This window comes from Citrus sinensis, chromosome 7 (assembly GCF_022201045.2).
Source record: "Citrus sinensis cultivar Valencia sweet orange chromosome 7, DVS_A1.0, whole genome shotgun sequence".
Lineage (NCBI taxonomy): Eukaryota > Viridiplantae > Streptophyta > Magnoliopsida > Sapindales > Rutaceae > Citrus > Citrus sinensis.
This window is the reverse complement of record NC_068562.1, coordinates 11895248-11918454: the sequence shown is the minus strand read 5'-3', so window position 1 is coordinate 11918454 and position 23207 is coordinate 11895248. Positions and strand designations below refer to the sequence as shown.

Here is a 23207-nt window from a genome sequence, read left to right as displayed (position 1 = left end):
ATCCTTCCTTCCTAATCCAAAATTGACTTAATTTAATGTACAACAGCCAATTCTATGTACTAGAGAATAGTCAAATTGCTTGCACCATTTTCATCAAGACAAAAAGGAATCCAACAAAAAGTACAAAAGCTCATTAGAAGCCCTATAAGATTCATGACAATTGATTCATTTAACTTGGTTAAGCCCATGACAATTCCTGCTACCTTCACGAGCAGTTAAGAAAGTATAACCTACAATAGACTTCTTCTACAATATATATTATACACAATCCATCGAAAATCTAAAGCAAAAAATCTAATATGGCATTAAAAGTAGAAAATGATAATTGCTGAGATTAATTAAGATGTCAGTTTTATTGTGATTGAATCAACCAAACCAAGGGAAAAAAGGAAAACACAACTTAAGACTTTCTATTGCTTTTTTCTAGACTTTTATGGAGCGGATGTATTTCCTCCAAAGGCTTGGCTTTACTTCCATTTCTTTATTTAGAAGACATCAGGGTGGAAACGTCCAGGAATAGAGCTGCTTTGCTGAGCCTGCTTCAAATGCATCGACAAGGCATAGTTGTTTATCTCTAAAGTCCTTAACTGCTCCTGATACTGAGAAACCATATGTTTCTGATATTCCACTTCTCGGTTTCGATTCTCATAGTCTTTCTGGCGTTCATGCTGAATAGCCACCGCACGTTTCAGGATCGAATTCTCTCGTATCACAGTTTCGATTTGCTCCTTCAGTGTTGCATTTTCCTGACAAAGGAAAAATCTTTATTATAGAAGCCCACAAGATAACATATGCAACTAAAGCAATACAACATAGAACTGCTTGAATCACTTCAAGAATGGGATTCTGCGACAGAACTTCAGGAATTGTATGTTTGTTACATATTACAGTGTTCAGATGTCAAGGCAATGATAAAACTTTTTGCCCTATCAAAAATCATGACCCATATAAACAAAAATATTACTGTAAACCAAGTTCGGTAATGTATCTTCAACTTCATTATCAACCCTATTAGCAGTCATTTAGATTAGTTAGAGAATAGACACCAACCTTTTGAAAACTTTGGGCTGCCTCATCAGAAGCACGTGCCACGATGGATTTTTCCAAAATCTCCAGCACTCTTGAAGCACGGGCTCTGGCATCATCCATACTAGTAGCACTCATCATTTCTTTCACAAACAACTCAACCCATTCAGCACCGTTTTGTGGAAACCCGCTAGGATCTGACGAAGAGTCAGAAGCTGCGGCAGTTTCTTCACCTGCCATTTTAGCATGCAGCTGTTAGAAGGATTTTAAAATGCAGCCTGAAGCAGAACAAATTTGATCAAAACATAATTGCATCCTAATTCTTTTTTGATCCTGCTCCCCCCTGGAAATGCAATATTACAGCTCGGGTAATAAAAATTATTAGAAAACAACTTTCTCAAGCCATGACAATCTTGAAAATAAGTATAATCATTATATCATTTAGAATCCTTGAGTAGAGAAGCAAGACATCTGTCACATTAGTTTCAAATACATAAGAAAAACTATTTGAAGAAATGAAAAACCAATATTTCTGCACATATCAACAAATGCCACAAAAAAAACGCAAGACATAAGAAAGGCAGCTATAAAAGGTCAAAGTGAAAGATACTTTGTTAAATATAGTGAAGTTAATGTCGGCAAGTAAAATTATCATGAAATTATACAAACTAACATGATCTTGAAATGCAGCTAAAAGATTAAAGCAAAAGATAGGAAGGTCAGTTAACAAGTTAAAGCAAAAGATGCTTTGTTAAATGATGAACTTTGAGCTTAATGTTGGCACAAAGTAAAATACTAAAATTATCTTGAAATTATACAAACTATCATGAATTTTTCAACTGCTAGTGACCATATACAAAGAGAGCAATGGGAACAGTAATGCAAACAGCACTCTATACTACCAGCAGTATACATCAACGTAAGGGTTAAATGAGCTGCAACCACCATCAAGTTCATTTATCCAACAATAAATTGCATATCAAGACTGGACTATAAACTACATCTGCTACATATGCGAAGTATGTAATAAGGAGGATATAACAAGTAAGACTTTAATCAATGCATCGCCAAATTGAATACGAATTTTTTTAATTTATGCTATATTATCATATATGTGAATATAACGTCTTATCCAATTGCTTTAAACATGAAGTAATTGCATACCTGCAGCAGAATTTGTACCCAATTCTTCCTTAAAGCCCAACCTTTCCTGATCTGACCGTGAACAAAGTTCATTCAGCTTCTTGATTGTAGAATCCAGATCAGCATTACATTCTTCCAGAGCTCTCTCGAGAAGCTGCAAGGTAGTATGATAAAAACATAAAATCTCTCGATCATACATTCGATATGATTCACTTCATCTTTACTCTTCTTCTTAAATCAATGTACCCCCCCCCCCACCAAAAAAAAGAACTAAAATTCATATCTTCAGGATTTTGTTGAAATTAATAATTTGAACAAAATTCAGAGCTTTGATATACAATTTGGTTAATTCTCATTATTCCTAAATTTTAAACTAGTTTCTAACATAATTACTTTCCAAAATATTTTATATAAATTCGTTTCTCAAAAACCCAAGAAAAAATTTACCGTTTTTTAAGAATAAAATCAATAAATCAGTAAATACAAAAAAGAATACACATATAAACACATAAAATTTATTGAAGAAGAAAAAAATCATAAATTTATTTATTCACAGAAAAAAAAAGAACCTGGGGTTCGAGCTGAGGAAAAAAGGCTCGAAGCCGATCGAGGAGTTGCGGCGCAGTCGTCGTCGGCGGCGGCGGCGGCGTGAACTTAGACGGCGAAGCCGAGCCGCATCGGACGCGCTTGGAAACCGGAGGCGAAGAAGGAAGATCTTCAAAGAACGATCGTTTGTTTCCGCAAACAGCCACGGCCATAGTTACAACTTTGATTCTCGAGAACTTTCGATTGATAATTTAGAACCCAAAAAAAAAATCCAAAAGATAAATTGATAATTAACAGAAACCCAAAATAACAATTGAAATTTTATATTTTTTCCTCGTGGGTGCTTTTGCCTTTAAATTTTCTTGGGCAAGAGGTTTTGGTTTTCTTTTCTCTGAGGGTTTAATCTTCGATGCGTTCTTCCGCTTGTATTTATAGCCCCACATGGAAGAAAAGGCGGTGGTTTTTTAAAAAAAGAAAAGGAAAAATAAAAGAGAACAAAAATCTTTAGGGTTTGTTTTTTAAACATCAACGGTCTAAAAGAAAAATCTTTATTTTTATTTTTTTCGTAGGTGAAGATGGTAGCTTGTTCATTTTCATTAGAATAATTAAAGCCACAAGCGTATAAATAATATTGCACAAATTGAAAACAATATTCGTATAAATTGATGTGGTTTAATTTAATTAACTATATAAATATGTCATATTGAATTTATAAAATATTTGTGGTTATATTATTTTTTTTTTTTTGTTAAATTGACCTTTAACTTTTAGTTAAATGATTTATACCCTTCATCTCTAATTTACATTAACACTAAAAATTCAAGATAATGAGGTAATTTGGTTGGTCATGATGAATAAGAATTTGGATTTTAATATTATTTTGGTTGAACAATTATTTTTTAACCAATAATTAATCAGAATGGATTGGGATACAAATAAGCTAAAATTAAAATGAAAAAGAATTGGAATAAGGAATAAGAATCAGAATAAATTATTTACTTGCGTTATAACAGTCAAAATTAGAATAGATTATATTTTCATTGGTGTATTTACTTTGTTGAGAATTGAAATAAGCTACAAGTTACAAAAATGTCCTTAATTAATTATTGTCCTTAATATTTATTTTATATATTATAATAGAAACAATAATGTTGACGACGACGACGATAATATTAATAACTATAACAACAACAACAACCACCACGACAATAACCTTAATAATAATAATAACAATAACAATAGTAATAGTATTCATAAATTAAATAATAAGGATGACAATAATAATAGTAATAATAATGAAAATACAATAACAACAACAACAATATAAAGGATAAGAGAAGGAAGAGCCCCTTTTTTTAAAGATCAAGGAAGAAATTGGACAATTAGAATTATGCCACTTTATTTTCATTACAATCAACAACAACAGTAGTGGCAGCAGCAGTAGTAACAACAACAATAACAACGATAATAATAATAGTAATAAACAATAATACTAAAAATAATTAAATAATAATAATATTGAGAATCATAATAATAATAATTATTATTATTATTATTATGACAATAATAATAATAATGAAAATAACAAAAAAACAGCAATAATAGTAACAATAGTGATAAAATAAATAAATAAAAATAAAAAATAAAAAAATGATAATAATAATTTAAAAATGACCTATTTGTAAATATTCAAAACTTATGGATATTTCTATAAATTCTAAAAAGTATTGTTAAAAAAAAGCCAAATGCAAAATGGTGAGGCTATTTCAACTCACCATAATACTCCAGTCACCAATTTTTTCATTAAAAAAGTTTAATTACTAAAATGTCCATGAGTTAAATTACTATTATAGACAATAAAATATAATTTAATGAAATTAGCCTACCCTCCACCATCCATGAACCCGATTAGCTTAAATTGATTTTTCTATAAAAAGAGTAAAAGAGAGCAAAGTTTTAATTCCATCTCATTTTCCTTTTACCTTTTTGCTTTTGCTCTCCATATACATTTTTATAGCTATCCTGTCTTTTAATATATGATATTGTTGATTAGTAAACTTTTATCTCTGAGATTCAATCTCCTTTCAACTCAAATATGTTTCTCAACTAGAGACATATTTATTTTTTGAATCAATTATGAAGCAAAGAGAAAATAAAAAGTTTGAATATTTTTATGGCTTTTCTTACATTTATGATCCAATCATGCAATGAGTTCCATAAGACTAATTAGAAATTGAGTTTGATTGAATTCGTTTACAAGTTATGAATCTTGACATGGATTAGAGAACAAATTAAAAATAAAAGTCATATACCCGAGCCCAAGGAAAACAAACCATGCGAGATATGTAAGCCATTGATGAAATTAATTTAATAAGGATATATTGGGTAGTAAGGTGGAAATAAAACTTTGATTCTTTAGATTGTAAAACCATGCGAGATATGTAAGCCATTGATGAAATTAATTTAATAAGGATATATTGGGTAGTAAGGTGGAAATAAAACTTTGATTCTTTAGATTGTAAAAGGAGTCTGTTAAGAAAATGGATTTAAAGAGTATCTTAGTAAGTTCAAATAGCTCACGTAATGCAATTTGAATATTTTCGAAATTGAACGGGATTAAAGGGTCAATCTCAGAAATGATAACTTGATTCCCAAGTCCCAACACTATTGAAAATTAAGCTCTCACTCCTTAATCTAAAAAAATATGTGGATACCATATATTTTATTCATATTCTCCCTTCTACTATAACAAATGGACAACATTAATAATTCCGATTCCATAATTTAATTTCTTGATCCTATAATTAAGCACACCATTACTTTTTAGCACTTCAACAATCAACCCCAATTTTAATGTTTATTTGATTGTGTCAATTCAGAATAAAAAAAATCGTCGCACAAGTTACCTAATCCTTCAACATCAAGAAAATTAGTTTAGAACTCAACCAAAAAGTTATTTAGTTTCCCCGAATACCTTAAGAATATTTATAATTTTTTTTCCTTTGTTGTACTACTTATACTTACATAAATCTTAGGAAAATAGTAAAAAGTTAATTTTAACTTACCCGCACCCGAATCTCTAACAAAAAGTCAAATGAAAAAAATAAAAACATAACAAATAAAAGGATGGAAATGAGAACACGAGCTTTCATACAATGAAGACATTTTGAGAGATAGAAAATCACATTAACTATGTGTATTTCACAAAATGATAAATTTATGACAAGTAACTGAATAAAAATTTGATGAAAACTAATTTAGTGTTGCTTGTTAACAAACTTTAAATAAATGTATCTCAATTAAGAAGGATTAAACTAAGTTTGAGTTTTTTTTTCATTGTATTCCATTTTTTTTCAAAAAAAATTAAAAATAAAACAATTGGTATATTCAATAGCGAATGCAACTATCAATTACAAATTAAAAAAACAAGTAAATACCATAATTTATAGAATTTCTATTCACTTAATTAGTTAACGATTTAGGTACTCGATAATTTTCTTTTCATAATGTTGCAATCTATTGTATTAAGTATTTCAAAGAACAGATATTATGTATACATCTTATTTAGTCGAGATACTTAGAGCTTATTTGGGATTGGTTTTGAGAGATTTAAAAGTGATTTAGAAAAAGTAAAATCTAAATTTAGTGTTCGGTAAATTTTTTAAAAAAATTGCTTTTGATAAAATCTGCTCATCTTACAGCAGATTTTGAAAAGTAAGGAATGAGTTGTTTTTCAAAATCAGATTTAGCTTTATACTTAATACAATTTCTTATATATCCTCATATGTATTATAAAAATATAAAATTATCCTTATTAATTGGAAATAAAATCATTAATTTTAAAGAGATTATTATTATTATTATCAATTATATTGAGATAACAAAATAAAAATAACATTAATAATATAAAATATTTATTTTAATTATTAATTATTATTTATACTCAATAAAAAAATATTTTGTACACGTATTTATAAATATGTAAATAAATTTATTCTGACATTATGTCCAATTTAATCATTTACATTCATACAATAATTTAATTGTAAATTTACCAAATACATACTACTACTTTTAAAATTCATAATACTTTCAAAAATAAATTTCACTAAACGTCTAACTGATTCTTTCTACATATGATTATTTCTATAATATAGCTAACAACAATTATTTTAAAAACTATGACTTTACCAAACCGGCCCTTAGTTTTTATTGCAATTGACGAGGTAAATGATGATTCATAATTCAAATGGTGAAATTCGATTAGTCACACATCAGCTGGAATGCATATTCCATTTGAATAAGTATAACACCACTCTTATATATGTTAAGCAGAACTGTTTATTATGTGTTTAATTATTGAATCTAATCATAATATCGCTACAATATTTTTTAAAATCTATGAGAATCTTACGGAGGAAATAAACGAGATCGAAGATTAATTAGATGATATTTAATACATAAAATAAGCAATAAGACAGCCATTTTATGACTGATATAATTTAAAAGTGTGACATAATATTACACAATCGTTTATAACTAGAATAGTTTCCTATTTATAGCCTATGCTAATTGCGTAAATCACTTGTATGATTATTTTAAAGTCTACCACCTTATTCAAATCTCACATAATTGGGTCATGATATTTCATTTGAAGCTAGATTTTGGTCCAACCTTCAAAACTCTAGGGATGGCAACCAAACCCGGACCTGGATCAGACCCGGACTGAACCCGAAAAATTCGGTCCGAGTTCAACCCGCACCGAAATAATTTTTATCCGGAATCCAGATCAATTTTTGACAACCCGCATATTTCCAAGTCCGGATCCCGTTTCAGGTGAACCGGCAAATCCGAAACTCGGACCCGGATATTATTTATTTTAATATTAATTTTTATTCGTAAATATAAATAGAAAAAAAAAACAAAAGTGAACCCTAGATCTCTCTCGTTCCTCTCTCGAAATTTCTCCTTCAACTCTGAACTCTACTGTAAATCTGTAATTTCTCCTCTCAATCTCTCAAGTCTCATCCGTAATCTGTTCCTCTCTCAATCTCTCTCACCCGTGAGTCGTGACTCGTTCCTCAATCCTCAGTCCTCACTTAATCTTTCACACTCTCTCTTCAACTCTCCTGTAATCTCTTCTTCGAAGGATCAGATCAGTTCTTCGCGGCTTGGCCTGTCATCACCTTCACGGTGAGGCTTTGTTCGTTTCATCACTCATCAGCAAGCATCACTCGTCTCATCTCTCACTCTGTCGCGGCCAGCAAAAGGGGTTGAAATCCACCTCAGTAGTGGCTGTGTTCTGTGTTCATCAGCATATACTTCAGCTGTCGCTGTGAATATTTGTGAGTTTCGGCTTTTCTCTTTACAATTTATGCTCTATTACACTTTGATTTTCCCTCTTTGCAATTTTCGTGCTTTTATGCTTTGAGCTTGTATTGCTTCTGGCACAATGTGATTTTCCCTCAGACATGGTTTTCTTTGTATATATGAGAGCACTTGACTAATTATAAGCTTTTTGTTTTCTGAATTATTTGCCTCGTTTTGTTCTTTGTTTTTCTGGCACAAGGAGACTTTTTTCTCTCCTTTGATGTGACCAAAAATCTAGAAACTGTTGTCTAAAACAGAACAGATGCCATTTTTCTTCTAAAGCGCATTGTTGGTTTTGTGCATTAAGAGTTGGTTAGTGAGTAAGCTCATAATTGAATTTGAAGTATAACTAGCCAAAGGGTTGCTGCCTAGCTTATAGCTTGACCTTGTCTCTGTATTTAGTGTGGGTTGTAGTTGGTTTTGTGGTTTCTTGGATCCATTTCTTCTGGTAAGCAAAAAGTTGGTTCTTTGTTATTTATTTAATTCATCAAAAGTTTGCAACTTTTCTTGTTACTGATGCATTTAGGTACTTTTATGAGCTTCGGCTGGGTATTAATTAATTATGTTTTAGTTTGTGGTTGTGGGGTTGTGTTAATAAAAAGGTGGTACTGACTACTGGAGGAAAAAAAAAACTGCATCTTTCTGCTTTGGCCTCATCCCTTTTGATTCATTATTCATCTTATCTTTTGGACATTCGAGGGCTGAGGATATTTTGTTTTGCTTTGCTTAGTTGAGCTTCGGCTGGGTTATTTTGAGCTGAATAGAAAAATAAATAAAAACAAAACAAAAACAACCAAATTTGTTTTGATTTGCTGCAGTCCTACGGTTTTCTTGAATTCATGATTAATAATGTTCTTGTTAAGAATTCAAAGTTAATGTTCTATAATTTTCTTGATTAATAATGTCTCTTCATATAGTCTTATGAATTCTTGATCAATAATGTCTTGATTAAAATCTTAATCTTATGAATTCTTGATTAATAATGTCCTGTAATTTTCTTCATCAGCATAAGAAATGTTCTCTTCATATAGATTAACGAAATTCGGTTAGGATACTCACTGTGACTGTCTTCGCAATTTAATTAGACTGTGTTTGCAATTTATGTGTTGTTTTGCTTTGTTTGTAATTTTAATATCTATACTTTGTGACTTTAATAGCTAAACTCTGTGATTTTTAGTATCTATACTCTGTTATGCTTCAATTTTATTATTTATAGTTTATTGTATTGTTCTTATTATCAATTTATCACTAATTGGTTGTCTTGTTCATTATGTTTATGATTTACACATTTTTTGTCGATGGAATTCCAGAGGAAGCAATACTTTCTGCAGAGCATTTGATTGATGAGAGTTGGATGAGTGAGCAACAGTCAAATGAAGTGGATGATTCAGAGTTTAGTCTTTAGCACTAGTGGCTGGAAATTTGAGCTTTAAATTGTAGAATTATGTTATGGATTTGTATTTGTGGATGTTTATTACTTTAAAACTTTGAATTTTAGATTCTATATTGTGTTGTATTTGTTTATAACCTGGATGTGTTATATGTTCTGTTTTTTTGCCCTTTGTCCAGCAAATTTTGTTGAACCAAAGTTAAACAATTTGGTTCTAGTAGTCTGGTGGTTCTAGATGTGTTATATCTTCTGTTTTTGGCCTTTTATCCAGCAAATTTTGTTGAATCAATTCTAGGAAGAATACTGTAATGTGTTGTTGGGGAAAACATTAAAACATTAAAACATCCCCTGTGCCCTGTTAAATTAAGCAATCTGGTCTCTCAAAAAAATAATAATAATAAAGCAATCCGGGTTCAAAACTCAGAATCTGGAAACTTGGATTTTTCCGGGTTGAACCCGGATTAAAAAAAAACCGGGTTTAATGCAGGTCCGGTTATGAGAATTTTGTGTCCGGGTCCGGATCTGGAACAGCCAAACCCAAACCCGGACCCGGAAATTGCCATCCCTAGGCCCAACTAAACCACTTATGGGTTCACAATTTTAATACTTAGTCTTCACACGTATTTTCTTCCAAAAAAAAAAAAAATCTTCACACATATTTAAAATCCTTATAAAACTCTAAATTTGCAACTACAGTTCTATTACTCAAGAAAATTACATAAAAAGACAAAACATGAATTAAATTCAATTAATGTATTTTACAGCTACAAATCATGAACCCTCCCATCATTAAATGATATAATTATTTTTTTTTAAATCAAATAATTTTGAGGAAATAAAGCAATAAATTATATACAATGATAAGATTTTTATTAAAAAAAGATTATTTTTTAAAAATTTATTAAACTCTATTATAACCTTTTGTCATTTTTTCTGTAACTTTCATTGAAGTAAGGGTTATATATATAACAAGTGGGGTTTCATAAGAGTTTTAAAGAAGTGTTTGGAGCTTTGCTCTCCAATAATTCAATGACTATACAGTGCACAATCTGAATGGCCATATAATGGGTTGGGTCCGGGCTTGGGAAAAACCGGACCGGCCCATCAATTTGGCATCCTTCCATTCCATTTGAGAGTACTTCATGAGTTTGTTGCTCAATGTTCATGCAAGTCTTGTGGATTCTGTTTCTGTGCTGCCTTGCTGCGTAAGAAGGTCTATAAATTATACTGGCCATCGCCACATTGTTTCGGGTGTCTTGTTTTCAAGTCTGTCACTGTGAATGCTGTATGTGAAAATTGGAGGGAATTAAACAAACACATTAACATACTCTCTTGTTATTGTTTAATTTCCTCCAATATTTCATGTCCACCCTTCACTCGTTTATACATAATGGATGAAGCTTTTGTGAAAAATACTGGCAATTGAAGGCGAGAATTGGAGGAAACGAAATAGATTGACTTCGGTCAATGACAATCTATTTAGTTTTCCCCAATATCCCATCACTAGTTTTGACTCAAGATTCTAGCTTAGCACAAATAATACGCATAGAAACTTGCTGCAAAAGGTAAGAAAAAGGAAGAAATTGAATAGATTATGTCTAAATAAAAAAAAGAAGGAAACGAAATAGATTGACTTCGGTCAATGACAATCTAGTTGGTTTTCCCCAATATCCCATCACTAGTTTTGACTCAAGATTCTAGCTTACCACAAATAATACGCATAGAAACTTGCTGCAAAAGGTAAGAAAAGGAAGAAATTGAATAGATTATGTCTAAAAAAAAAATTAGTATTGTTCTGTCCGTTCTAGCTATTGGGTTTTCTGCAAAATCTTTTCACCTGCCTTAAAATTTTGAATCAGTGAGTTCATATATATATATATCTTATGCAAAGTTTTTAAATAGCAAAGTTTTTGCTCAATCACTGTGTCTTTCCTAACATGATAATTTAATTTCCACTCTTACTTACTTCAAGTTTTAAACTCTTTAATTTTTAGGAGGCAAAGGAGACACCCAGTGCATGTAGCACAACTTGTTACGTGTAATTTGGATATACTACATGTTAAGCAATTGAATGATTTCAGAAAGCTAGCACCACATTTTAAGGTTCTTTTTTCCTTTATTTTTATTTTTCTCTTCCTCTAGTTGCTTCAAATACACGAAAGAAAGGAAGCAGTCAATGGTTCAGATCTTTTGTGACAAGAATTCCGAGTTACTGAAAGAGCACGTTACATATATTTGCTAATATTGGATAACTCAAGAAGGCGAACCATATAAAAGTTCTTTCTATTGAATTTGTAAAAGTGAAAAAAACCGACGAAAAACAAGGAAAGGCACCATAATTGTGGTATTTCAGTTCCTCCACGTATAGGAAAACAGAATAATGCTCTGCAAGGCAATGCCTAAACTTACCATATTACTCCAAATAATGCGTCTGGCGCAGTGTGATTCATTTATATTAGTTCTATTATATTTTGATTCATTGTATAAAAGTTCATTAAAGTATAATGCAATATCATGTTTAGTGTAGTGTGAACTATATTCTACACAAATATACAAATATTCATTATTGGTTATATAAATTAATTATTAAATAGTTAATTTTTATATTTTATTATTATAATATAAAGTAAAATAAAATTTTAATATTACCAAATGATATGACATTAAATTACAAATTTATGTTTATCTATTATAATATAAAAAAAGAAAAAAATTAATGTAGCAAATTACCGGGTTTGTCCAAATATGAAATTGCATTGCATAAATGACAAACGCACTTTCAAATAAACCTAACTTTAACTTTTGACATTTAAATTTAGACGTATAATATACTGTTCGAAAACTATCACTAATGGGGGTCGATACTAACTCACTACTAATGTTATGATCTCTATTTTTAGCCCAAATTTGCATTTGAAGTGGCTTTCTAGTTTCTACTAGGAAACTTCCACGATTTTTAAAATTTCATTGAAGACTTGGGTTTTCTTTTTGTCTCTTGATTTGCATCTGAAGTGGCGTCCTACCAGGAAACCACTTGGATTTTTTTTTTTTGGTATAAAGTCAAAAAGTGATATAATTTAAAGAGCCTTATAGTCAAAAGCGCCTTATACACGATACATGACTTTGTATCGTGTTCAGTTAACTATCAAATATCTTAGCAAACACATATAATATATTTCTAATTCTCTATTTAGTAAACTAAATTCTAAAGTAATATAAAAAATGCTAAATTCCAACTACTAAAAGGAAGTTAGATTGTATAATTTCCAAAAACTCGATCTTGTGATTTTCAAGTTTTTTTTTAGCACTGGAGTTTGAATGTGGTGAATAATACTTTGCACACCTCTATCTTAAATAAAATTAGACTATATAATAATTTTATCTATTTTTAAATACTAATTTATGATTCTACCTCTCAAACTCTCACACCAAAATTATTCTAAAATTTTCGCAAATAAATTATGATTCTACCTCTTAAAATTTTTAATTTCGCAAATAAGGTATTTTTCTGAAAACGCTTGTTATTTTCTTTTACAAAACCAATAAGGTTAAAACTAATGCTATAGTTATGATAAATTGAATTCAAAGTAGTCAGAAATATTATTATGTTTTCGACAATTCCTTACTACCGTCGGCATTTACATCAGTTCATCTGCCACCAAATTTTAAGTTATCACCGGGCATTTATTAATGTGGAAAATGAAAAAAAAACAACTCCCCCCCTTTTTCGAATGACTCATCGCGAAGAAAAATGAAAAAAAAGAAGACATTATTCATTTAGCCCACTTTTTCAACACTTATAACATAGGATTCTTCTTTATTTTACACAAAAAAAAAATAAAAAACAATTCTTATGAGTCAAAAATTTTGTTCACAAGCACACAATCATTCACTTAAATTTTTATTGGAAAAGTTGTGATGGGGGGGGATCCCCCCCCCCCCCCCCCATTTCTATATATAGTACCACACAAATTCTTATATTACCTCATACGAATAATTCTTTCCATATTACTCATATCGGTGGAATCTTAACACGAAAAATGGGCAACGTTATCGGGATCCAATTCTCATGTGATGCCATTTTCTCTCGTTGCCTAAATTCAATAAAGCAGCATATATAAGCCAGCTTGAAGACAATCTTCCCGCTTTGCAGGCTCAATTGCAAAAATTAATTGAATCTGAGAACGATGTGATGGCAAGAGTCGCCAATGCTGAGAACCAGCAAATGAGACAGCTCAACACCGTGCAAGGGTGGCTTTCAAGAGTGGAAGCTGTGGAAACTGAAGTTGGTGAACTGATGAGGGATAGCTCTCAAGAAGTTGATAAATTATGTCCGGGAGGCTGCTGTTCCAAGAACTGCAAGTCAAGCTTCAAGTTCGGGAAACGAGTGGCTAAGACGCTGCAGCTTGTGAATAATTTAATGGGTGAAGGAGCTTTTGATGCGGTCGCCGAGAAGGTACGGCCGCCTGCAGTGGACCAGAGGCCTTGTGAACCAACGGTGGGTTTGGAATCAATGTTTGATAAAGTATGGAGATGTCTTGGAGAAGAACAAGTGGGAATCATTGGCCTATATGGCATGGGGGGAGTCGGAAAGACTACTCTGTTAACCAAAATCAACAACAAGCTTCTTGGTGCACCAAATGATTTTGATGTTGTGATCTGGGTGGTGGTGTCTAAAGATTTACAGCTTGAAAAGATTCAAGAGAAAATTGGAAGAAGAATCGGTTTTCTTGACGAATCATGGAAGAATGGAAGTCTTGAAGACAAAGCATCGGATATCTTGAGAATTTTGAGCAAGAAGAAGTTTTTATTGTTATTGGATGATATTTGGGAGCGCGTTGATTTAACTAAAGTGGGTGTTCCTTTTCCCGACCCAGAAAATAAATCCAAGATAGTCTTCACAACTCGTTTTCTTGAAATCTGTGGTGCAATGAAAGCTCACGAGTTCTTAAAAGTTGAGTGTTTGGGACCTGAGGATGCATGGAGATTGTTTCGTGAGAATCTCCGAAGAGATGTTCTTGACAACCATCCAGACATTCCTGAACTAGCCAGAAGTGTAGCTAAAGAGTGTGCTGGTTTGCCACTTGCACTCATTACCATCGGTCGCGCAATGGCTTGCAAGAAGACGCCTCACGAATGGCACCACGCAATTCAAGTTTTAAGAAGATCATCCTCAGAATTTCCAGGTATGGGAAAAGAGGTGTATCCTCTTCTAAAATTTAGTCATGACAGCTTGCCTGACGACACAATACGATCTTGTCTCTTATACTGTGGTTTATTTCCTGAAGATTATAGAATTCGTAAAAGTGAATTGATAGATTGTTGGATTGGTGAAGGATTTTTAGATCAATATGATAGAAGTGGAGCATATAATGAAGGATATTACATTATTGGTATTCTTCTTCATGCATGTCTACTGGAAGAAGAAGAAGGAGACATAGCAGAAGAGAAAAGTGGAGAACATGTTGTAAAGATGCACGATGTGATCCGTGACATGGTGTTATGGATAGCTTGTAAAATCGAGAAGGAGAAGGAAAACTTCTTAGTTCACGCAGGTCTTGGATTAACAGAAGCACCGGAGATTCAAAACTGGAGAAACGTTAGAAGAATGTCCTTGATGAAAAACAAAATTGAGAATCTATCAGAAACTCCAACCTGCCCTCACCTTCTTTCCTTGTTTCTTAGCGACAATAGTTTGAAGATGATCGCAGGTGACTTCTTTCAATTTATGCCTTCTCTCAGAGTTTTCAATATGTCAAATAATCATTTGCTATGGAAATTACCATCAGGAATTTCAACATTAGTTTCACTCGAACATCTTGATTTATCCGGTACAGCCATTACCCATTTACCAATTGAGCTACAAAAATTGGTAAATTTGAAATGCCTGAACTTGGAGTACATGTATAATCTCAATCAATTTCCAAGGCTGGTGATGTCTGCATTTTCAAAGTTACAGGTATTGAGAATGTTTGATTGCGGTGGCTCCAAAATTGAAAGATTGAAAAGCAATGTTCTGTTTGGGGGTCATCAATTTTTGGTGGAGGAATTGATGGGCATGAAACATTTAATGGCGTTGACCATCACCTTGAAAAGTTGGGAAGCTCTCCAGGAACTTTTGATCTCCCAGGAATTGCAAAGATGTACTCAATCTCTTTTCCTCCGATGCTTCAACGATTCAAAGTCACTCGACATTTTCTGTTTAGCATGCCTACACAATCTCAATAAACTATACGTTGCTGGTCGTAAACATTTGGAAGATTTTCAGATGACTGTACAAAGATCATCAGTGAACCAATTAGCCCGTGGTTTCCACAGCCTTCACACAGTCAAAGTAGGCTTTTGCTTCAAGTTGAAGGACTTGACATGGCTCGTTTTTGCTCCAAGCCTCAAGTCCATGGTTGTATTAAGCTGCTGCAACATGGAGCAAATAATCAAAGCCGAAAAATTGAGTCAACTTCATCATCATCCAGAGAGGAAGAAGAGCGTTTTTGCAAAACTCCAATTTCTTAGCCTGGAAAATCTAAGAAATTTGTGTTGTATCAATTGGGAGGCCTTGGCCTTTCCAAATTTAAAGGAAATTAGAGTTGAAGGATGCCCCAAGCTTTTCAAGCTTCCTCTCGATTCTAACAGCGCAAAAGGGTGTAAAGTCGTTATCAAGGGAGAAGAAAACTGGTGGAAAAAACTACAGTGGGAGGATCAAGACACTCAAGATGCTTTTCTTTCTTGCTTTAAACCAGCTGTTAATCAGAGATCTTGGTGCGAAATTTTGAATTGACTTGTGGTAGCAGTGGAACAAACCCTTGTGTTGTTGTCATGTTGTCATTTGTTTGTAATGTTACAATTTTTTTCTTTTCCAATCGATGAAAAGTACATGATGATGACCAAGTTTTAAAAATCGACTTTAATAGTTATTATACCAAGTTAACAACATAAGATGTGATGACGATTTAAAAATTTAATGGTTTGAAGCAATATTTGACAATGAAAAAAGCAATGACTATTAAATCATATGCTTTAATAGTATATTCGTATTAAAAAAAATGAAGGTATTGCATTAGAGAATGAATAATAAGAATTTTAAAATGTGAGAAAGTTTGAGAAAGTTTTAAAACCCTGCAGTTTTAATGTTTTAATTTCATAATACTTTAAAATTGTGTGGTTTTAAAATTTTTTTAAATTTTCCCACACTTTAAAATACCGAATCAGAAAATTACAATGTGTATATATATATATATATATATAGTCTGAGAGAGTGCAAGTGGCCGTTAGATATGATCCAATGGTTAGTTCCTATTTTGTTTACAGTATACTGCTTCACGACATATGAGCCCACTTTATACTTTCTCTCATCTTTCTCTCCCCCAAGCACCACTCTTTTTTAAGATTGAAAAAATAAAAGAGAAAGCTCAATAGTCATAGTTCTAGAGAGAGAAAACTAAAAAAACCTTTTACCCGGCACGATTTAAGCAATTTGTAACTTGAAATAACAAATTAAATTTAGTTTGGACTTTGCAGCGACCTGTTCATTGTCAAATTGAATCACCGTTTGAAATTTACAGCTACCGGAGCTTCGTCATTGCAGCATCGCCATCGAGTTTCTTTTTTCAAGTGAGTTGCAAACTAATTCATATCCATCATCTTTAATTATTTATTTTAGATCCTAAATTTGTGTTTTTTCTTCTTTTTATCCCTTTATTTCATTTGTACTAAAATGAATGCTCAAATTGTGGTTGGCCAGTCAAACTATGAGGATAGTCTCTACGTACCAGAAGTAGCACTTGACTGTAAGCCACATAAAGGTCGAGAATTTGATACTTTAGATGACGCTTATGAATTTTACAACAAATACGCTAAAGAGGCTGGTTTTATTATCCAAATTAATTCTAGTAAGATATGCAAAGAGAGTAATGACATAATAAGGAAGTAATATGTGTGCTTTAAAGAAGGACAAGCAAGACAATCCAAAGTTGTTAATCATAAGAGGCGACACGACATAATACGAGGTGGTTGTAGTGCAAAATTAGTAGTGTTTAAATCCGAATTGGGTAAATATATGGTTTGTATATTTGTTGAAGAGCATAATGATGCATTATCTTCACCTCGAAGAGTTCATCTATAGAGGTCTCATCGTTTAATGTCAGCTATTCAGAAAAAGATTAAGTCAACAATTAGTTACAATGAATATACCAACATGTCAGCAAATCAATCTTTTTGAATTACAAACAGAAGGCTTGAAAATATGGGATGTGTACAAAGAGACATTTATAATAATGATAGAAATTTACGAAATGAAATAAAGTGTCATGATGCAGATATGTTGTAGGCGGGCACACAAGTTTTATGGTGATGTGATTGTGTTTGATACTACGTACAACACCAATTGATCTAGTATGATTTTTGCACCTTTTGTTGGGGTTAATAAACATGTTCAAACTATTGTTTTTGGTTGCGGTTTTCTAAGTGATGAGACAACATAATAATTTCTTTAGTTGTTTGAGCAATTTAAGGAGGCCATGCCGGTGATGACCTAAAAATGATTATTACTGATCTGGATCCGGCAATGGCATATCTCTAGCCTTTCCACTCATTTTTCATGGATTTTGCATGTGGCATATATTGAACAAAATTTCGGAGAGACTAAGCAAAACTATGGAAGAGTTTGATGCAATGTGGAAGGATGTTATAGATAAGACAAAATTAACAGAGAATGAGTGGCTATAAGGGGTGTATGAAATCAGATCAAAGTGGGTGCCTACATATGTGAACCATGTGTTTTCAGTTGGGATGTCAAGTAGCCAACGAGCTAAAAGTAATCATGCAATCTTCAAGAGGTGTGTATAAAAAAATAATTCACTTCTCGACTTTGTTTTTCGAGTTAATAAAGCACTTTCACAACAACGTCATGAAGAGTTAATTGCTGATAGCAAATATTTGAATGAAAGACCAATATTGAGATTACGATTACAAATTGAAAAGCAAATGTGTGAAATTTATACATATGAGATTTTTTATATGTTTCAAGATGAATTATGGAATAGCCTGTTACATGCAATCGCTTGTTAGAGAAAATGAAGATTGTTTGGTGTAAAATATTGTGAATCAAGAAGATGGTGTTTCAAAAGTCTTTGAAATACTTTATGCCAAAAAGTTAAATTTTGTTTCATGAATTTGTAAGAAATTTGAAAGTGAAAGTATCCGTGTACACATATGCTAGCTTTGTTCAAGAAATTGCAAATTTGTTTTATGCCTAATATTTATATTCTAAAAAAGGACTAAAGCTGCCAAACTTGAGAGGATTATGGATGGAGTGGTGTTGAAATAAATGATTGTTCAGACAAATCAATTTTATTAAGGAGGATAAAATGTGATTGATAAAGCTGTTTTGAGTGAAGCAGCATCTAAAATTGTTATTGAGAACTTAAAAGATACCTTGAAAAAGGTTAATTTAGTCATTGAAAGTTGTAGAAGTGAGGGAGTATCAGAGATTCAGAAAAGAATAGTGATGTGCAACAACCACACTTTAATGAACCACTTTAAGTCAGGGCTAAAGGGTGTGGAAAAAGACTTAAAGGCAAAAAAGAAAAAGCAAAGACAAAGCAAAAGGGAAAGACAAAGGAAGATGTTGCAATGGATGTGGTACAGTTGGCCAGTCACAATTAAAGAGGTAAATGCCCCTTGCTCATAAAGAGGTAAACGTGTCTCTTAATATTTATTTTGTATTAAGTTTATCACAACTTTCACTTTTTCAATTTTTTAATAAGACGTTGTGTTATATGATTTATGTTGGAGTTGAATACAGAAAGAAACATAGATTCGTCTGATTCAGATGATGGAAGCTACGCTTTTACGGGTAATTTGATTTCATTCAAGCGTGCCTTCATTATAAAATTTGATTTTTTTGTATTAAAAGTAATTGAATAAATCTATCATTAACTTTTCTTTTCTTTTTTAACTCATTGTACATATTACCCATGACCTTAATTTTCCGAATAGGTTCCTCTTCTTTCTTATTCCTTTTCCTCTAGATCGCTCCCTATAAATTAAAGAGCCTAGCCAAGATCTCTGCATCTCTGTCACTTTTGGAACCGTCAAAATAGTTGGGGGTCAAAATGAATCAGGAGAAGTAATGCTGCTTCAATTGCTGTAGCAGTTTGTATATTTTTTATGTTATATTGCGTGATACTCTTATTTGTCAACTAGGAGAATTCCTTCAATTTAACTTTTTGAGGATGTAATTTGATGTTAAAGCCTGTCATATGTACGTGAGAACTCATTGGCTTTAGATTTTAATTTATGAAAATTTTGATATCAAACCTTGTGATATGTACTCTAGTTCGATAAAATGGGAACTTCTTGGTAGATGCCACTACAACAGCATTGGTGCTCTAACAAAAGTGACCAAACTACGAACAAATAGTAATCCAAATTGCGTTTTCATTTACATTACTAGCCTAAAAGATAGTGGAACTCTGGAAGCACTTGGCTGTTGAACAGTTGAAGCACCTACTGTAAAATGCATAAAATTATGCACTCATCGTAAAAGCCAAATGTACAACGAAAAATACAATATATGCACCAACAATTCCATCTGCAATCCAGCATGAAGGAAAATCCCATTAAAAAATGTCACATATTTGAACTGATCCAAAAGTTTCTAAGATAAAGTTAAAATTCAATAAACATGAAAACTTTAAAATCAAATTGATTGACAATATTGAATATTATTTTAACTATATTTGCACTTTAATAAAGAAACTCAATTGCGGCGCTGCTACGATGAACCTTCATTTCTCTCTTGCTGATCAAAAAGCTGCATTTTCACTTCGGTTCTGGGTTAAGTAGTTCAATCTGTGATCTAAAAGACAAATTCAAACACAAATTTAGGGATTTAAAATAAATAATTAAAAAGGATGAATATGAATCATTATGCAACTCACTTGAATAAAGAATTTCATTTGTTAAATTTGCAAAAATAAATTTAATTTGTTCAATTTGGAATTTTTTATTTTAAGTTGCAAATTGCTTAAATCATGCTGTGTAATTTTTTTTTAGTTTCTCTCTCTAGAACTGCGACTATTGAGCTTCCTCTTTTATTTTTTCAGTTTTCAAAAATTATAAAAACTCTGCAATGTGGGCCCATGTGTCGTTAAGGAGTATACTACAAAAAAAAAAATGAAATGACTGTTGGATCAAATCCAACGACCACAAGCACTCTCCCAGACTATTAATTTGATCCAGGATCCTCGATTAGAAAACCATATATATATGGCAGGTGCAAATAATATTACTCTTATTACTAATGTATTTAGTTTTTGTTGGGTTACTCTTATTCAACATGATAATTTAATTTTTATCTTTAACTATTTTCAACCCTCTTGTTCCCAAGACAAAGGAGACACCAAGTATACATAGCACAACATTAGAAAGGTATTGTACTCACTACATATTTACATGTAAAAGGATTAATTTCAAATTACTACTTGTGAATTGTCTATCTTTGATCACCCCTCTTATTTTTTAAAACTTCAATCTACTCCTTATTTCTTTAAGAAGACAAAAAAAAAAAAAAATATTCATCAACCCACTCCCCATTTTTTCTTATCTTTTAAATGAAAATGGGATAACTTGAGTATTTCAAAAATAAAAAGGACGATTTGAATATAATCAATTCATGAAAAGTAATCCAAAATTTACCCCATTAAATTTTGGATTGACATGCCAGCAATTGAATTAGATCAAAAGCTAGCAGCATATTTTTAATTTTCTTTTCTACTTGCTTCCAAATGTAATACATGAAATAAACCAAGTGGTCCTTAAACCCTCTCAACAAAATTTCAACATATACTTCACCATTATTGACTTGCAATTAAAGCTGGATTTTGGCCCAATGTTACAAATTCAGCCCAATTAAATCACTGATCCAACAATTTGATTCAATACCTATGCAATGAACAGGTGCAGAACACACTTTTAGAAAAGCCATTTGATTCTGCATGTGCAATGTACAATTTCACGGACGAAAGATGAAAAGACAGTGGTCAACATGGATGGATACAGTATAGGAAAATTTCAAAGGATGATTTTGTAAAAGACTTTACTTTCTTTAAATTTTATTAAAACGTCCCGTTTGAGTTTTTGAAACTATGAAAATGCCCAATAATTTTGAAAATTTTCAACCTGCTCCATGTGTAAAATCATAATTGGCGGTGATTTTCTTTTGTTTGGTGCTTTGCGGCGTCACCATAATTGGCGGTGAGTCTGGTGACAGATCTCAATCATATGAGGTCATTCTGAATGACGCTGCCCCTGCTACGTCGTCGCATGCGTATACCGCAGGGCCTACAGTTCAATCTACCGACCCATTTTGAACTTGAATCAAATAATTTAAACAGCTATTAATTTAAATCAATTTAATTGGCATTTTTTTTTTTTTGAGTTGTAGCAGTTGGTAAGAATTTATTTAGATAATATCCACGTGAGTTAAGACTTAATACAAACAAGAGCAATGATAATTAAACAGAAGAGTAATGATACAGCCACAAACTCTTGTACAAATTTATTTTGTACAAACTGATGTAGCATTAATTCATTGGTTGAATAAAAATATAAATTAATAAAATCAAATCATGTGGGCCAAGTGATATTTAATTCAACTAATCTTATCATGCCATATCAGTTTGTACAAAATAAATTTGTACAAGAGTTTGTGGCTGTATCATTATTCTTAAATAGAAATTGCCCCCTAGCTTCTACTCTCTGATCTTGCATCTGCTCTCACAATTGTTTCTTATTACTAATATCCCGCTCATTTCTGAATATCCAAAATTCCAAATCTACTAAGGTTCATATATCAAATAGTTCAGTCATGTTTAAAACTTAGATGTTCAAGTTGCATAATTAGATGTTCAAATTAAACCCAATTAAATTTATTAAAACAAGGTCTAAGATCCAATTTGAAATGTGGTCTGATTTATCCCAAATGTACAACTTGATATTAAAAACTAATCAAAATTAAATATATTACCAAAAAAAAAAAGAAAATATCTAACGCTATATATTTATTTTTTAATCTTCAAAATTTGGCAGCTTTATTTAAAACTTATCGATAAGATTATGAAAGCAATGAAATAAGGTATAAATTATTTTCTTCGGTTTGTAAAAAATGTTGCAAACACCGATATAATTTTCTGCCTACTCCACCGATTATATATACACAGATACCAACCTAAAGAGAAAAAATGCTGACAAAAATAATGATAAACTAGTACTGGTCTATTTTATTTATCTTTTTTTTTTATCAAGTAAATAAATCGATACTAGTTTATCATTGTTTCTACAAATAATTTATCATTTTTTTGGTCAGAATATTATTACTCACGGGCGCACACACACATATTATATATAGGGATGACAAAAATCCTCCACGAGTCCCACCTCAAATGAAGAAAATTTTGAGGAATAAGGTGGGGGAGTGAGGGAAAAATAATCTTCAAATTCTTAATGGGGTGAGATTTGATTTTGCATTCCTCACCCCACCCCATCCCCAACCCCAACCCAATCCCCATTATATATAAATATGTTTTTAATTCTTATTTAATAATTTTTATTTTATCAACTATAATGTCAATTAATAATTTTTTTGTAATATAAACATGATATGAATAAAAGAAAATCCTACAATATTTTTCAACTCTAAAGCATTGTTATATTTTCTTTTCTCTTTTAAAAT

At 31.7% G+C, this 23207-nt stretch overlaps 2 protein-coding genes across 2 annotated transcripts; one reads left to right on the top strand and one right to left on the bottom strand.

Annotated features, from left to right (window-relative positions):
• Positions 1–305: 305 nt before the first annotated feature.
• Positions 306–3188, bottom strand: LOC102617708 (uncharacterized). Its single transcript, XM_006465248.4, has 4 exons — positions 2739–3188; positions 2191–2323; positions 1051–1259; positions 306–746 (listed from the first exon to the last, which is right to left on the bottom strand). Exons 1-4 carry the CDS (start codon positions 2925–2927, stop codon positions 486–488), a joined length of 792 nt encoding a protein of 263 aa, XP_006465311.2. The 5' UTR covers positions 2928–3188; the 3' UTR covers positions 306–485.
• Positions 3189–13481: 10293 nt separating this feature from the next.
• LOC107177206 (probable disease resistance protein At5g63020) lies at positions 13482–16370 on the top strand. The gene has a single exon (XM_052431570.1). It carries the CDS (start codon positions 13668–13670, stop codon positions 16251–16253), a length of 2586 nt encoding a protein of 861 aa, XP_052287530.1. The 5' UTR covers positions 13482–13667; the 3' UTR covers positions 16254–16370.
• The last annotated feature ends 6837 nt before the right edge of the window (positions 16371–23207 follow it).

Coding starts and splice junctions, on each gene's coding strand:
- LOC107177206 (XM_052431570.1), top strand. CDS start 13,668: ATGGCAAGAGTCGCCAATGCTGAGAACCAGCAAATGAGACAGCTCAAC.
- LOC102617708 (XM_006465248.4), bottom strand. CDS start 2,927: ATGGCCGTGGCTGTTTGCGGAAACAAACGATCGTTCTTTGAAGATCTT. Junction 2,324..2,738: donor TTCCTCAGCTCGAACCCCAG/GTTCTTTTTTTT, acceptor ACTACCTTGCAG/CTTCTCGAGAGAGCTCTGGA. Junction 1,260..2,190: donor GGGTACAAATTCTGCTGCAG/GTATGCAATTAC, acceptor CTAAAATGGCAG/GTGAAGAAACTGCCGCAGCT.